The following is an 18,044-nucleotide window of genomic DNA, read 5'->3' as shown; positions in this document are numbered from 1 at the left end:
ATCCCCTAAGGGACTAATAGTGTGAAAAAACATTTTTAACAAAAGTTTAAAAGACACACATTAAACCCTTCAACATTAAAAGTTCAAATCATCCCCTTTTCCTATATAAAAACATGTAAAAATTATAAAAAATAAACACATTTGGTATGGCAGCGTGCGTGACTGTACAAACAGTTCAAATATAACATTGTGTCCCATACAGTAAATAACTTACAGCCTTGTATGCGGGAAAAAAAAAAAAAAAAAAAAAGATACAGGGGTCAGAAAGAGGCAGTCAAAATAAATTTGAAAAGGTTCAGAATTTATTTTTATTTTTTTTAATTAGTAAAACATGACAAACTATACAAATCTGGTATTGCTGTAATCAGGCGGCTTGAAGTATCAAAATAACAAGTTAGTTGACCACAAGGTAAGTGGCGTAGAAAAGAAAACCACTAAACTTGCTAAATTATCTTTTACTATTTCAATTTCACTTCACCAATTTTTTGTTGTTATTATTTCGGAGCATATGTTATGGAAAAACTAAAAGGTATCATTATAGTAGTTACTTATGGCTATTATAGGGCGAGGAAGAAAAACGAGTGTGTGTAAAAGCGAAAATTGCCCAGGACAAGTGGATCATCCTGAGTGACAAGTAGATTTTCCTCTGTTTTAGTCCCGTGGATAAGTAGTTTTTTTAATTTCCAAATTTTTGGATAAATTTGAAGCTTAAAGTTTAAAGTTGTAAATTCTGCAGTTGTAAATTTGAAGCTGTAAAATCTGCAATTCTGGATTTTACAAGGCAATACTTATGTATATTTGACTGCTTTGTAAAATCCGCAACTACCGTTCTGGTGTGTGAATACACTGATAAAATACAAGGAAATGAGTAAACATTATGATTATTTTGTTTCATTTATTGAATAAATTTTCCCCCCCATATTTTAGGAAAATGACATCTTTGCGGGCTGGGAAAAGGGAGCTTGCAAGAAGTGGGGGAAAGGCAAGAAAAAGAGTTCAGATCTTTCCATGGAAGAAATGAAGAAACAGGCTGCAGTTCAGTGTCTGCTTTCAGCTTCTGATGAAGTAAGTGCTGTCCCCACTGCCCCACTTATTTCTATGGGACGCTCCTCACTTGTTTTTGAATCAGAGCCATTATCCAGATGCAAAATGTAATTTTGTAAGTAGTTGTAATGCCTTTGTGAAGAAAAGAGCTTTCAGACCCAATGTGCAGCTTTTCCTTATATTGGGGGTAATAGGCCTCATTGAAATGGCAGCATCTTGGGGTCCAGGTTGCAAACTCTCATCCCATTCTGACGGCAGGTCTAGTGATCCAAACATACAGCATCATAGTTGGGATTTGTATTCATATTATAGATGTTAAAATGTGGAAGTCTGAGTAGGGCCTTATAGACCTTTTTCATTAGGCAGCAACATTTATATTTCATGTCTTTTTACTGATTGTGCCAAGCTACCATCCATATATATCATGAACCATGATCCTGAGTATATCCCAAGCATGGTAGTGAATGGCTATACTTTGGTACAAATCTAAATTTGAGGAGGCAACTGGAACTTTGTCTTCTTTAGAAATTTCCTTTAAAGGACAACTGCAGCACAATATACACTTATCCCCTATGTGCAAGATAGGGGATAAGTGTTTGATCGCGGGGGGGTCCGACCGCTGGGACCCCTCGACCTCTCTAACAGGGCGCCGCCATTAGCGCTCATAGTGAGTGCTGAAGGCGCGTATTGTCGACCTAGAGGTCGACGGTGATGCCCCGTCTCCTCCCCGTCCCAATACAGTTCTATGGGGGAGACGGGGAGGCAGGAACACTGCCTCCCCGCCTCTCCCATAGAGATGTATGGAGGAGGCGTGCCGGCTGCAACGTCATGCTGCGGCTGGCACGCTCCCTGCATGGGAGAGCCACGGCATAGCCCAGATGCATTGTGAGCACATAGCAAGGCTGCGTTCCTGCTTAAGATCTTCAGATGAGGCATATTGATAATCAGGCATATTAATCCGCTAAGTTATATTTACCTGGGTGTAGAGATGTTGGTTTAGAGGGAACCTGTCGCCACTTTCATGCTACCTGAACCACTTTGTGATTGGTGCCCCACCAGCCTTAATTGATCATCCCTTATGAGTCTAGGGACAGATCAGTGAAGGTTGGTAGTGCAGGGAAAAGCCACAGGGTTCTGCTCTGATAAATTGTGTTTTGGGCAGCATGAAAGTGATGACAGGTCCCCTTTAAAGTGTTATTAGTAGGCAACCTGATGGCTATGACGTCAGGAAGTTTAAAGGTCTGAGATGCCAAGTGCTTGTAGCAATGTTTCCCCATCAGGGTGCTGGGAGTTGTAGGTTTGCAACAGTTGGAGGCACCCTGGTTTGGAAACACTGGCTTTTAGAGTAGTGATTCAGGAGAGCCTGAAAGCTACTTGTGAATGGTTATCCTACTGCATGTGTGACACTTACAAAAATTTGTCACAGTCGTCATATTCTAAGTGGTGTTATTTATAGGAGTTTTAGGGTGGTGGTGTTCTACTGGGAATTGTGGCCCTTTGGTTCCTCAGCCCCTGCAATCTCTTTGCTCTGCTTTACCTTCTGTCTGAGCCACTATTCTAGGATGTTACAATGCATGTGGGTCAGCCTATGTACAACAGGGCACTATGACTCCCTGCGTTTTGGCATAGGTAGGTATTGAGTATTCACATGTCTATGAACAGTTGGGTGCAATCTCTGGGACCCCCAATGATCCTTTTTAGACTTTTCTTATAACTTTAATCTCTTAAGGACCCATTACGTACGCGTTTTGGTTTTCAATTTTGTCTCACAATGATTTTTTTTTTTCCGTTTCGCGGTAGATTTTGGGGTAAAATGACTGACGTCATTACAAAGTAGAATTGGTGGCGCAAAAAATAAGCCCTCACATGGATTTTTAGGTGCAAAATTTAGAGTTATGATTTTTTAAAGGTAAGGAGGAAAAAACAAAAATGCAAAAGGGGAAAAACCCTGGGTCCTTAAGGGGTTAATGGGGCAGCACTGTAGTTCCCTGCACCGCTGGCTATGAGCTGCTCTGCATGGGGGGGGACAAAGTGAACAAGGGCAAAACACTGAATCTTCTTCATTCTTACAATTGGAGACCTATCCTACACACTTTACACTTATTGTTTTTTGGCTAGGAAGGCTTAGAGTACACGGATAACTTTTATTTGTGTTTTTTTTATTTTTTTTTATTTTTTTTTGAGAAGCCTGGTGATGAACTACATTTTAGTGCCCAAGTTTTGTGTCAAACTTTTACATGGAATGAGATTTAGCGGGCACAGTGTGCGTCTTTAAAAAAAAATAATAATAATAATTTTACTGCGTCCTGTAATGGGGGAACTCAGAGATTGTTATTGTTCGTTTTTTTTTTTTTTGTTTTTTTTTTTGCTGCCCTGTTACATGTTGGTAAAGTATCTGGCAGTAGTTTCTACTTTGGAACATCGCCTGGGCATTTTTTAAGTTATATTTAGAGCGAACCTTAAGTCAAAGAAGCAGTCATATGATTGTCTGTGGGTTGTATGTATTCACATGCACTGCTCAAGGTGTCTGGAACTACAAGCCCCAGAATGGACCTTTTTAAATGCTGCAGCTTAGAATCCAGTGCATAAACTTTGATCCTCAGCAGAACAGTGCATGGGGGTTATGATGTTTAGTAGATGTAACTTTTTAATGGCCATTGCTGCAAGCTACGCTCCTAAGTATCTTGTGTTGCCTGTGTGAGCTTAGCATGCTGTTGCAGCCTACTACAACTTAGACAGGAGATGCAGTGTGTTATTGGGAGGCAGTGGTTTTTGGCTCCCAACTACAGGCAGTGCATGTCCCTGTGTAGTCCAGGATTTATGATGTTGCAGTATTCATTCATTTCATGCTTTGCTAAGAGTGGTGCATTTCTGTAATAATCATGTGGTTTATTAAGGTCAGAATTAGAGGTCAGACTGAGAAAAAAAAATCCACTTTTAATGGAGCTAACCGTCCCAAAAAATGCACAAAAAAAGTTCCTATGCTGAGGGAAGAGGTTAAAAGGGAATGTTTGCTATCTGAGAGCCCAACCCAGGGCTGAGGTTTCAGGAGGATTTCTCGTGTAATCTGGGATGTTGTAACTTGTCATAGTGTCATCCTGGTTACAGATAGTCGGCCGGATCGCTCTCCCATTTGTTATTCTTGCATTTAAAGTGGAAATGTATGTGGTGAAATAAAAGTGCAGGGTGAATCACTCTGTGCGGGGCTCACGTGGCCGGGCAGCTGACTCGCACACAACAGCTGCCTAATCCTTCACTGTGACAGCCCACATTCCAGGAAAGGCAATCCGATGCAGGGCCGGCCCTGACAGAAACTCTCTGTGCTCCTCTCTTCTGATCTGCACTTCAGCAGGTGATTCTGAGCTCGCCCATTGCTAGAAAGAATTAGGGCATTCATTTTGGGAACTGGCCCATGGAATGTGCTTTTTAGTATTTTGTATAGCAAGAATAACGTTAATTATTCACTCCTGCCTGTTGTGGTACTACAGGTTCCAGTCAGCCTCAGCTGCCATACACTACAGTATACTTTCATAAGTAATGCCAAGTCCCTGGTGGACCCTATTGAATTCAGTAAGGTCCATCAACATTAATGTGAATCTAGGGCTGCAACTAATAAATATTTGTTAAATCAATTCGTTGACCGATTATTGGTTCGATTAATCGGATAAAAAATGGGATTGGGGGACTGTGAAAGATTTAACGAAAGGAAATGGAGAACACAGTGAAGGGTTAACAGGTGGAAAAGAGGTGGACAGCACTTGAAGGGTTAACAGGGGAAGAGCGAAGGTACAGGGTTAACAAGGGAGAAAGAGGAGGGGACAGAACATGAAGGGTTAACCTATGAGCCTTACTACAGGGGATGAGGAGCAGAGGGGCTCCCGCAATGATAGGACCACAGGCTTCTTGTAACCGGAGGTGCTGATGACAAGGAGGGCGTGCTGACTGGCAGACTACACTCCAGGTCTGTGCTGGATGTAGGCCGCAGATGTTGCAGGCCAGCAGCATCTTCAAAAAGGCACTTGAGGGTGAAGGGGGCATTTAAGGACAAACTGGGGGACTCACATGCAGGGAAAGTAGTAACAATAGTAGGTATACTATTACTAGGCCACACCCCCTGAAGATGTTACTAATAGGGCTGGGCGGTATGACCAAATATGTGTATCACGGTATATATATATATATATATATATATATATATATATATATATATATATATATTTTTTTTTTTTACTTACGGCGGTTCCACGGTATATAATGGTATTTTCAACCCCCCCCCCCCCCAATCATGTGACCCGCCAGCACTGTTCTGCTCCCCCCAATTAATGATCAGCCCAGTGGGGTACTACTCACAGATGACGCCTTCAAGCACTGCCCTCCTCCTCTTTGTTGGGGGCTGCTGGTGATGGACTTCACTGTACACCAGTGGTCTCCAACCTGCGGACCTCTAGTTGTTGCAAAACTACAATTCCCAGCATGCCCGGACAGCCAACGGCTGCTGGGAGTTGTTGTTTTGCAACAGCTGAGGTTCGCGGGTTGGAGACCACTGGTGTACGCTGTATCCCTATGCCCGGGCTGCAAAAGATACAGAAAATAAATTGTAACTCACCTACGTCGGCCTTACGCTGGGGACTGGAACGTCGGACAGCCGTCGGCCTATCACCGGCCGTAGCGATGCCCCGCCCCGGCCAGTGATAGGCTGAGCCCACTGTCATGTAAGAAGCTCTGGCCGGGGCGGGACATCGCTCCGGCCGGTGATAGGCTGATGGCTGTCCGACGTTCCCGTCCCCAGCGTGTGGCCGACGTAGGTGAGCTGTTATTTTCTCTATCTTTTGCAGCCTGGGCATAGGGATACAGCGTACAGCAGTGGTCTTTAACCTGCGTACCTCCAGCTGTTGCAAAACTACAACTTCCAGCATGCTGGGAGTTTTAGTTTTGCAACATCTGGAGGTCTGCAGGTTGGAGACCACTGGCGTACAGTATAGAGTTCCAGCGCCGGTGTCGGCCCGCAACAAAGAGGAGGAGGGCAGTGCTTTACATATGTGAGTAGTACCTCGCTGGGCTGATAATTAATTGAGGGGGGGGGGGCAGAACAGTGCTGGCGGGTAACATAGGATTAGTTCCCCGATGACAGTGCTGGGCTGATAACACATTCCCGAGGGGGAGGGGCCCAACCGGTATTGCGGTATGGGGGAAAATTTATATCGTGCAGCCCAAAAAATTCGGTATTCTGTATGAACCGGTATACCGCCCAGCCCTAGGCCACACACGCTGAAGAAAAGGTCATGCCCCCTAACAAGCGATTAATCAATGATTAAAATCGTTGTCAATGATTTCCATTATCGACTTTTATTGATTAAATGTTCCAGCCATATGTGGATCAGAAGAGGGCTCTGATTTAACTGGTAGCTGTGAGGTTAATGTAAACAGGGCCTAAAAGGGGTACTCCACTGAAAACATCTTATCCCCCTATGCAAAGATCTCTGTTGCGGAACCCCTGTCATTTGGTGCACAGAACTCTGCTCGGTGCCCGATGACTGGCAAACACAGCCGCCACACCCCCTCCATTTATGTTTATGGGAGGAGGCGTCATTGCTTTGTACTAGCCAGCACGCTCCCTCTCATAGACATGAATGCTGTGACATCACAAACGCGGAAGAACCAAACTTCTGTGTTCCACTCGCTGCTGCTCCTGCCCTGAGATCGCGGGGGTCCCCATGCGGCGGGACCCCCGCGATTACATTTTATCCCCTAGCCGATGTTTTCAATGGAGTACCCCTTTAAATATTCATTTCTATATGCATGTGTCTGGTTTTGTCTAGATCTTTTTAAGGGGTCTGAGAGAATTTGCTGTAAGGGTGTATTTCCTTCGGATAGGGGCTAAGTTTTTGTTTGTTATACTAGCGGATCCTGTGTGTGTGTGTGTGTGTGTGTGTGTGTGTGTGTGAATACACACTTAGGCTAAGTTCACATTGTGCTCTGTCCCGTTCATCGTTGGAGCACAATGGACTCCAACGGATCCCATTAACTTGAATGGGGAGATCTGGTAGTTTACTAGAGAAAAAAAATTGAAGACCACTGCATAGGAGGTAATACTGACGTGTCACCGCTGCCCTGGATGTCGCTCCATCGCTGTCGCCGTGTCCCCGTCGCTCCGGAGCGCCTCTGCTGCCGGCCGGGTATCCTCGCTCTCAGTCGCTACCATCATGTCGTTACGCACGCCGCCGGCGGTCCCGAACAGCCCGACTGAACAGCCGGGTTAGTGTCACTTTCCCTTGACGCGTCGGTCAGCTTTGATCGCCGCGTCTGAAGGGTTAATACAGGGCATCACCGCGATCGGTGATATCCTGTATTAGCCGTGGGTACCAGCCGTTGATGGCCGCAGGGACCGCCGCGATAGGGGTGTATTCGCCGTATAAGACGCACCGACTTTTTTCCCCCCAAAAAAATGAAGAAAAAAGGGAAGAAAAAGGTGCGTCTTATACGGCGAAAAATACGGTAGTCCCCTATGGAGACATAAAGTGTAAAAAAAAAAAAAAGTGAAAAGTCCTACCCCAATAAAAAATTTAAATGCCCTCACCCCCCCCCCCCCCCCCCATTTTACCCCTAAAAAGTGTAAACAAAAAAAAAATTTAAATTTTCTAAAGTTCACAGTTCACATACACTTAGCGATTATCACTATGTATATATGTAGTCTGTTTAGTGAAGAGGGGCCAGCACACCCCATCTTCTGCTTCCTGCATCTCCTTTCTGCAGCTATTGTGAGTCCTCCATTGTCGGGCTCTGTGCTGAAGACCTGACTTGCAATAGTTCCAGAGAGAAGATTCAGGAAGTGGAAGATTGTTTTTTTTGTCCCCCTCTTCACTAAATAGGCTGCTGGGGGCACGTAGGTTGGGCAACCAGGGAATGTGCTGCCCCTCCTATCTGGCCACAGGTTAGAGTAGGTATAGCCCTTACAACGAAAAAAATATATATATTTAAAAGAATTATATGTATTTAAATATTGTAATAAGCTACTCCGCTCAGCATCTAGCCGACCCCACAAACTCTTAATACACAATGCAGTCCTTACCTAAAGCACACAGAAGATCTTCAGTCTGATCCTCTCCCCTCATTAACTCCCTCCCTTATCTAACCAACAAATATAAATAAATATATATATATATATATATATATATATATATATATATATATATATATATATATATAATCAACAGAAGAATACAGCAGCACACTGCCAGCACAAAGATATAGATGAAACATGAATATGCAGTTAAAACATGGAGAGCTATACAGCTATGGTGTAATAGATGCAAATGTGAAACTATGAGATAGTGAGGCACTTAGCTCGCAAATTTGTCTCCGCCGACGGTCAAATAGCTTGGACTGTCCCACCGCGATAAGGTGGCCTCCTTGGGACGGACCCTACACTGTGAATATGCCTCTGTGTGAACAGTTCAGTTTGGTATAAACTAAAGAGCTGGCTGATTTATTCTTTGTCTGTATTGCACATACAGGGGAGTGGCTACCCCCATGTTGGCCTTGCACCCCACCCACCTCTATCAGGTGTATATAAGGTGTCTTGGATGTTCCAGATCCTGCCATGCTTACTGAACTGTTCACACAGAGGCATATTCACAGTGTAGGGTCCGTCCCAGGAGGCCACCTTATCGCGGTGGGACGGTCCAAGCTATTTGACCGCCGGCGGAGACATATTTGCGAGCTAAGTGCCTCACTATTTCATAGTTTCACATTTGCATCTATTACACCATAGCTGTATAGCTCTCCATGTTTTAACTGCATTTTCATGTTTCATCTATATCCTTGTGCTGGCAGTGTGCTGCTGCATTCTTCTGTTGCTGTATATCTAGCCTAGTAGCGTGCACCTGTAGGCCGGGTCCATATAATAGTTTGGTATCAACTAAAGTGCTGGCTGACTTATTCTTTGTCTATAATATATATATATTTATAAAAAAAAGGGAGATCAGGGCAGCACTCCAATGGTGTGAAAAAAAGATAAAATTTATTCCATCAAAACAATGTGCAAAACAGCAGCGACGTTTCGATCCTCTCCAGGATCTTTTTCAAGCTGAAAAAGATCCTGGAGAGGATCGAAACGTCGCTACTGTTTTGCACATTGTTTTGATGGAATAAATTTTATCTTTTTTTCACACCATTGGAGTGCTGCCCTGATCTCCCTTTTTTTGTACATTTGGATGGATCGTTGGACTTGATCCTTTTACAGGTTGCCTGCACCTTTTCTTAAAAATCGTTTGGACTTTTTGAGTGCTGTTGCCCTTTTGTTTATATATATATATATATATATATATATATATATATATAATAAATATATATATATATATATATATATATATATATATTAATATATATTTTTTTTTTATTTATATATATCTGGCTTCAGGTGTCACTCCTGTGTGTTCCTCCTTTTTCTCTGGATGTGTGTTTATGGCTTCCTGTAGGTGCACACACTACAAGCCATGTGAAAGTGGCCTCATATATAAAAAGTTCTAGAAGTAGTTTTACTTTACAGAATAGTGACCACTGTGGGTTGCATGTTCACGACTTCTAGGCCTGCAGATGGTAATACCTTGTACCATATACTGAATGCTCCTCTGTGACAGGAGGTCCCCAGGGACAGGCATTTGCCAGTAGCTGGGATTGTGGGTGGTGACTATGTTCCCTCATTTGTGTTACCGTGCCTTTCCGTATTTATAGCCTGTGCTTCAATTTCCTGGCATATCCTGAACCCGGGGTGAGAAATGTGGAGCAAGCTGAAGGCTCAGATTTTCCGTCTCCTGGTAATGGGCCGGCTTCTCGGTGGTCCGGAATGATCTCATTGGTCGTGTCCTGTGTTTGGGAGTAGGCGGACCAACTTGTTTCTCCAGGGTCTTGCTTTATCTGTCACAGACAGAAGAGGTGACATGTCATCGTGTGCCCTACTACAACATTTATTTTCCACTGGTCTGCCGTGTGTGTGTTTCACCCTGCTCAGCTGAGCTTCACTTAACTCTGCCGCAAGATGCTACAGTGATCTCTTGGGGGTTGGTACGCTGCGCTCTGAGCTGCCTCCCTACCCCCCTCCCTTTGCACTGCCTGCTATGTACCGCTCAGCACAACAGCATGCAGAATGTCAGCTGGTGTAAGACGTGCCTGATCCAGGAACAAATTGTTTGCTTCCGAAACTACACTCCTTGAGCCATGGTAAGATGACGGTGCAGGAACTGGCAGGTCAGGGGAATGGGACTGAGGCCTTGGTTTACTTTTGTTGTCATCCCAGGGGCCATAGAAATAAGTCACGGCCCATGTTTAGGTGTCATGCAGGTTATGGGGTTAATCTGCTTAGTCATTCAGCAAAGGTTTAATAGTCGGGCTCTGCGGACTCATGGTGTCTGGATGCACTTTAGCACTTGTGATGTGGAGTTTATAGATGCAACAGGAAAGAAGACTGTATAGGAAGTGGAGAAGTCACGTTAGTTAGTGTCCTGAGTCATGGCCATGGCTGTGTCAGCATACGAAATGGTGATGGGGTTAATACTGGATAGATGTGTATGATGCCTCTGTATTGAGGCCCAGCTGGTGTCTGTCTCCACCAGGTTCGCATTGTTAACATTTGGTGCCGCCTTGCCTCTTATACAGATGCAGCATAATGAATAATGGAACTTGTCCTAATGCAGAGGCCATTAGACAGCACTTCTCTTTGGTGTCCGTAGTTTCACATAGATATATAATATGAGAGATTTTTTTGTGCCTGCTGCTACTAGACACTTAGGGGGACATGTATCATTGTAGTTATACCTTTTTTTTTAATTTATTTTATTTTTTTATTATATATCTTTTTCTGTCTGTACATTTGTCATGATTGCGCAGACAGCAACTTTTTAACATTAGCCCTTTCTACAAAAGTTCTGTTTATAACACGGTTTCCCAGCCAGGGTGCCTCCAGCTGTTGCAAAACTACAACTCCCAGCATGCTCGGACAGCCAACGGCTGTCCGGGCATGCTGGGAGTTGTAGTTTTGCAACAGCTGGAGGCACCCTGGCTGGGAAACACTGATCTATAAAGTCAAATGTGTTTTTTGCTTTTTCAAGTGGATACTGGTTTATTATATGGGACTTTAAAAAATAATTAATTTAAAATGCAAAAATGACTACAAATTTATGCACAAATTCCATCCCATACAACACTTTGAAACTTGCTTAGATCTGTGCTATTTATGAATGTGTAGCTTTTTTTTATTTGGTGAAGGTACACATTGCATTTCCTTGGCAAACAGGGTTAAAAAATCATTTTATTTAACAAACAGTGATAAATTCCCCCTTAGGCCCCGTTCACACTATGGAATTGTCGCGGAACATTAGTGTGAACAGGTCTACACTGCAGAATTTCAGCGGCGGACATTTCCACCGCTGAAAGTGTTCCGCGCAAAGAAAGCAAATGTTCATTCTTTGCGCGGATTCCACGTGCGGACCATAGCCGTCCATAGCTGTCCAGGCACGCTGGGAGTTGTAGCTTTTGAAACATTTGGAGGTCCACAGTTTGTAGACCACTGTGGTAGAGAGTTCTGATTAGTAAACGTTTTTATATTAGTTGCAATCACAATGGACAATACTGTATTTGGCGTCCTTTCTTTTATAGATAGATAGATAGATAGATAGATATATCTATCTATCTATCTATCTATCTATCTATCTATCTATCTCTCTATCTATCTATCTCTCTATCTATCTAATTAATATCTCTCTCTCTCTCTCTCTCTCTCTCTCGACATAATTGTATTACTGACGTTAGTGTCTACACTAGAGATGAGCGAACTTACAGTTAATTCGATTCCTCACGAACTTCTCGGCTCGGCGGTTGCTGACTTTTCCTGCATAAATTAGTTCAGCTTTCAGGTGCTCCGGTGGGCTGGAAAAGGTGGATACAGTCCTAGGAGACTCTTTCCTAGGAATGTATCCACCTTTTCCAGCCCACCGGAGCACCTGAAGGCTGAACTAATTTACGCAGGAAAAGTCATCAACTGCCGAGAAGTTCGTGAGGAATCGAATTTACTGTAAGTTCGCTCATCTCTAGTCCATACAGATGTCAAACGTTTACCTGGCACTTTCAAACAGCACATTCTATTAAAACTGCCAAGTAAATATTTGCTGCATCTGTATGTAAATTCATCTTCACAAAACTTCCATAATTTTACATTCCAAAAAGTTTGCACGTTCACCTCTACATGGCCATTCATTTGATTTGGCACCATATAATGCTACATGTAGAGGCTGCACAGATATATCTGCTGATCGCTGGGATGAGCTTGGGAATTGCCCTTCCCTGGTTGTCCTTGGAATAAATCATAAATCTTGTTTGTTTTATAGAGTTCTGGAATTGAAACTTTAGTGGAAGAGCTCTGCTCCAAACTGAAAGATCTCCAGAGTAGCCAAGGTGATCAGCTACCCACAAATAAAGGTAATTTTCTCTATTTATTTTTTATTTTTTTCTGCTTTTCACTACAGCAGTGCATTCTGTGGACCAAACAAAATTTTTAATATATTGTTCCTTGTAATTAGACACTTTGCTATTTACTTGCTGTTTACAATTCTCAACCCTTTATATTTTTTTTTATGTGGTTAAAAAAAAAACGGCCACTAGGTGGCTCTGTTCCCTGACGCAACTCAGTTAGTTTGGTCTCCTCCCAGCCTGGCAGGAGACCATACTCGGGAAGTGTGTGCGGGGCACAGCTCTCACAGGCTTCAGCGACGTCAACCCTGCTGGGGAACGCCCACTTTCTCCTGGGAGCTCACACAATGGCCCTGATTTACTATTGTAAACCCGACATACTTTGTCGGGGTTGTGCCCCAGATTCTGGCGCATTGCGCCAGTAATTGTCTGCGCCGGAATTTGCACCAGAATTCTGTCTCATTGCGCCAGAAATGAAAAACCCGACCAACTCTCCATTTTACTGAGAGAACCCGAAAAAGGGGCATGGTCACAGAAAAAGGGAATGTTCCTGACATTCTCACAAAAACCCAACATATTTACTAAAGTTTCCTCAGAAAATGTGGTGGATTTGTGCTGAGGAAAACCCGACAGATCAGAGCATGTGTAAAAAAATGTAGGGAATAGTGCAAAATGTAGGGAAACCTTAACAAATACGGTGGAAAAAAATTGTAGTGAATTAAAACTCACAAAGAAACCTACACAACACTCATAGTAAATCAGGGCCAATGTGAGCAAGGGGAATGGTATGATACACAGCTTTTTAAAGCTTGGAAAAAATTTTAAGGGCAGAAGTGGTGTTAGAGGAGTTAGGAAATGTAATCTAAATTAGATTACAAAATTATGGTTTGATGACAGGTACATATACAGCGCAGCCTTGCGGCAGGTCTATGAAGTGAGCTCAGAAGCTGAGCTCTCTTCATATCCTTTTGGTCCTAGCTGCTATCAGCAGCCAGGACCCGCGGTTAATGCCGCATACCGTCCATCGGGCTGATTCCTGGCATTAACCCTTTAGACGCCGCGATCAAAGTTGATTGCGGCGTCTAAAATGCCAAAAATGCAATGCTTGGCAGCTCAACGGAGCTGTTCGGGAAATTGTGGCATCCCGATCAGCTGAGCACGGCAAGAGGACGTTTACCTGCCTCCTCACCGTCCAATCGACTCTCCACGGCTCCTGTCAGCCTCAGCAGGCTGGAGCAATGGAGTACTGATAACACTGAACTATGCTGTGGCATAGCATTGAACAGTGTATGTAATCTAATGACTGCATGTAATAGTTTCCTATGGAGACAAAAAAAAGTTTAAAAAAAATTGTTAATAAATGTGATTTATCCCCTTCTCTAATGAAAGTTTGAATCACACCCCTTTACATATACTATAAAGTATATGTAAACAAATATCGCCACGTGCATAGATGTCCAAACTATAAAAATATAAAGTTCATTAAACCGCATGGTATATGGCATATGCGTTAAAAAAATAAATATTTACATAAGTCCTGAATTGCGCATTCTTTGGTAACTTTGTATGCCCTAAAAAAAAAATTCATAAAAACCAATCAAAAAGTCCCATCTAACCAAAAATGGTAAAGATAACAACTACAGACCTTGGTACAAAAAATGAGCTGTCATATAGCCCCTTTTTACAGAAAAAAAAAAAGTTACAGGGGTCAGAAAAGGACATTTTTAAACATGCTGACTTTCTTATCAAAAGTTATAATTCTTTAAAAGAAGTAAAACAAAATAAAACCCATATAAGTTTGGTATCATTTTAATTGTATCGACCTACAGAAGAAAGAGAAGGTGTCATTTTTACTGAAAAGTGCCCTGTGTAGAATTGGAAGCCCCCCCCCCAATTTATTTTTTATTTTTTTTGCATTTGTGCCCCACAAATTATTTTTGTTTCGCCATAGATTTTGTGGTGAAATGATTGATGTAATTACAAAGTACAATTGGTGGTGCAAAAAACAAGCCTTCATCTAGGTCTGTAGTTGGAAAATTAAAAGCCTTTAGTTTTTTCCACCTCAACTTTTAAAAAACATAAGTGCAAAAATGAAGAAAACCCTGTGTTTAAAAGGAAGAAAAAACTAAGAGATAATAAACCTGGTAAATAGGAAACTTATGAAGTCATTGTGGCTCCATCTAAGGATCATATATTTTAGCTTTGAGACCTTTATGCCAAGAGAATTGTGATTATTAGTTTGAACAATGAAACGTGCAAAGTAAAATATAATTTTTATATATTCCAATTAAAGAGGTTATCCATGATTAGAAAAGCATAGCTGCTCTTTTTAAAAAAAAAACAAAAAAACTGTATTACTGAAGTGGAATACCACACCCAAACTGAGGACAAGGGAGGTGCTGTTTCTGGAAGAAAGCAGCCATTTTTATTCTATTCCACATAACCTTTTTTAATGTATGAATTGAGGTTTTCAGCCCAACCCCTTTGTCTAAATGCAGATCCATATGTCACTACCAGTCTGGAAGATCTTGCCTGTAAACCACCCCTCAGGTAATATCTGTTTGTCTTAATGGGGCATATAGGAAGAAGCTTGTCCTAATGGGCTGACTTTTAGGGTGTGTTCACATGTTCAGGTTTTTTATTGCAATTATTAAATTAAAATAAAGGAACAGATCATAAATAGTGGACACTTATAAGGATACAGTCGCACAGGCTGCTTTGGAAGATGATTTGCAGCAAGTCTCCTGCTGCTAATTTGAGCTGCAGCGGAAAACCCGCTCAAACTCTGCAAACTTTCTTCTTATGCCACCTGTGTGAACTTATCCTTTAAAGAGTACCTATCATCAAACCATCTTTTCTAAACTCAGAATATATTCCCCTACTACTCCTAAACACCCCTCCTGCCCTTAAAAAAAAAAATAATTCTGAACTTTAAAAAGCTCTGTATCATACTCGGCTCTGTAATTGGTGTCATTGGGGGCGATTTATCAAAACCTGTGTAGAGAAAGAGTGGTGCAGTTCCCCATAGCGTCCAATCAGATCGCTTCTTTCATTTTTTAAAAAGCCTTTGAAAAATTAAAGAAGCAATCTGGTTGCTATGGGCACCTGCACCTCTCTTCCTCTACACAGGTTTTGATAAATCTCCCCCATTGTGTGAGCTCCCAGTAGGAGAAAGTGGGTGTTCCCCAGCAGGCGCGACATCACTGAAGCATGGGAGAGCGGTTCCTCGCCGTGCCCTGCACGCATTTCCTGAGGTTGTTCTCCTGCCAGGTCGGGAGGAGACCAAACTGTTTAACTTGCGCAGGGAACAGAACAGAGACACCTAGTGGCAGTTTTTTCAATCACATTAAAAACATATAAAGGTTGAGAATTTTAACAGAATGTAAATTGCAAAGGAACATATAATTACATAACGACCAATATATTAATATATAAGGAACAATATATAAAGTTTTTGGTTTTGTGACAGGTACTCTTTTAAATGTGCACTGTCAAATCCAAAAGCTTTTTGTGTTACTGATGAAAATTAAAGACCATTTTTTATGATTGTTTAAAATTTTTTAAATATTTAATAAAGAAAATGGTTCCTGAAAATACCACCATTAGGGGTCCCCATACCTACTGGGACACTAACCATCCCCATACCTACTGGGCACTAACCAGTCCTGCAGCAGAATCAGACTTGTCCATGAGTCATGGACAAGGCTGCATGAGCAGCTACACAAATTACCTCCCACCACAAGGGAAGGACACGCCCCCTTCCCCCGAGAGGATTTCTAACACTGTGGGCTAATAGAAAGAGGTATTTATATACTAAATCTAGGTGATAGAGGCATAACAATTAGATGTACATGGTTAGGATAAGGTACTGAGTAAAGGTGGGTTCACACTCTGGTTTGAAGATACGGACACCGGATCCGGCTGGGGGGGGGGGGGGTGGAGTGAAAGCCGAGTGCTCCCGTATCCCAGCTGGACCCGGCCCATATCTCATTCCACGGTTTTAGGTCCGGTCACAAAAAAAAAAAAACGGATACAAGGCATAAATAAGGGGACCGGAGTCACTATCTGACTCCTGTCGGCTCATTTAAATGAATCGTATATGGGCCGGGTCCAGCTGGGATACGGGAGAACCCAGATTTCACTCCCCCCAGCCGGATCCGGTGACAGTATCTTCAAAACGTAGTGTGGACCCACCCTAACATATTAGGTTTGCTTTAGGTACTGAGTAACTTAAAAGGTTAGCTTTAAAGGGGAACTCCACTGGAAAACTTTTTTATTTATTTATTTAAAACAACTGGTGCCAGAAAGTTAAACAGATTTGTAAATTACTTATATTAAAAAAAAATCTTAATCCTTCCAGTATTTATCAGCTGCTGTATGATCCACAGGAAGTGCTTTATTTATTTATTTATTATTTTTTTTGAGATTTACTTTCTGCCTGACCACAGTGCTCTCTGCTGACACCTCAGTCCATTTTAGGAACTGTCCAGAGTAGGAGCAAATCCCCATAGAAAACCTATCTTGCTATGGACAGAGGTGTCAGCAGAGAGCACTGTGGTCCGGCAGAAAGGAAATTCAAAAAGCAAAGAACTTCCTGTGGATCATAACAGTAGCTAAGTACTGGAAGGATTAAGATTTTTTTAATAGAAGTAATTTACAAATCTGTTTAACTTTCTGGAGCCAGTAGAGTTAAAAAAAAAAAAAAAAAAAAAAAAAAGTTTTCTAGTGGAGTGCCCCTTTTTAAGTAGTTTGTGTCATATAAAAATGTTTTGGTGCCAACATGGTCCAATAGCTTTCCCCCTGCTTGAAGGGCACTGGTTGTGTCGCTGTATGTAGGGTTTAGGTTGCTCTGTAAAATCATGCAGGCATTGGCCAATGCACACAAGTGTGGTTATGCTCACATGCAGCGGTCACAACCTAGACCCTTCAAGCAGGCAGAAAGTTATAGGACTCTGTTGGCAGCATAACAAAAGTTGTGCTTGCCAGGAGCAAAGTTGGTTATAGCTTTTTGTGGCCTTGAACAACCCCTTTTGAATTTACCTGTGGGTGTTTGGTATTTAAAAAATCAATCAATAATTTCTACAGAAGGAGTCTTTAGAATGGATATTAAACTTGGGTCTAACATGATATGTTAGTAAACATCTCTATAGCTGGATTTCCACTTGCCATTTTTGAGAAAGCTGCCACTACAGTTTTGTGTCAAATCCAGAAGTGGATTCAATAGAAATGGGAAATACAAAGGAAGAATTTATACTTCTCCTTCCTACTACTTCTCCACTTCTATCTGGTTTAAAAACTGCAGGGGCAGCTTTAAAAAAAAAAAAAAAAAAAAAAATAACTACAAAGTGTAAACACAGCCTAAGTGTTGACTTGCTACAGTGGTGACCCTTTTAAGATGTTTGTGGTTCTCTTCTTGCTTCCCCTTCCTAATCGACTATTTCTAACATTTCGCAGAAGACAAAAGTAACAAAAAAATAGATGGATCGCTGTCACCGGAAGTTACTTCATCTCCAGCCAGAAAGGATCAGGCCGAAATG

The 18,044-nt window shown here is 42.2% G+C and overlaps 1 protein-coding gene across 2 annotated transcripts in view; it reads left to right on the top strand.

Annotated features, from left to right (window-relative positions):
- Nucleotides 1-18,044, top strand: part of KIAA0232 (KIAA0232 ortholog) — a 39,762-nt gene that overhangs the window by 13,349 nt on the left and 8,369 nt on the right. For both annotated transcript variants that reach the window (XM_056555083.1, XM_056555082.1), the window contains exons 3-5: nt 928-1,065; nt 12,426-12,516; nt 17,962-18,043. In XM_056555083.1, coding sequence (XP_056411058.1) covers nt 928-1,065; nt 12,426-12,516; nt 17,962-18,043 — 311 coding nt within the window. The remainder of the gene's footprint in view (nt 1-927; nt 1,066-12,425; nt 12,517-17,961; nt 18,044) is intronic.

Source organism: Hyla sarda, chromosome 1, assembly GCF_029499605.1.
Source record: "Hyla sarda isolate aHylSar1 chromosome 1, aHylSar1.hap1, whole genome shotgun sequence".
NCBI lineage: Eukaryota > Metazoa > Chordata > Amphibia > Anura > Hylidae > Hyla > Hyla sarda.
Note: the sequence above shows the minus strand (reverse complement) of the source record. Positions and strands in the feature narration are given on the sequence as shown.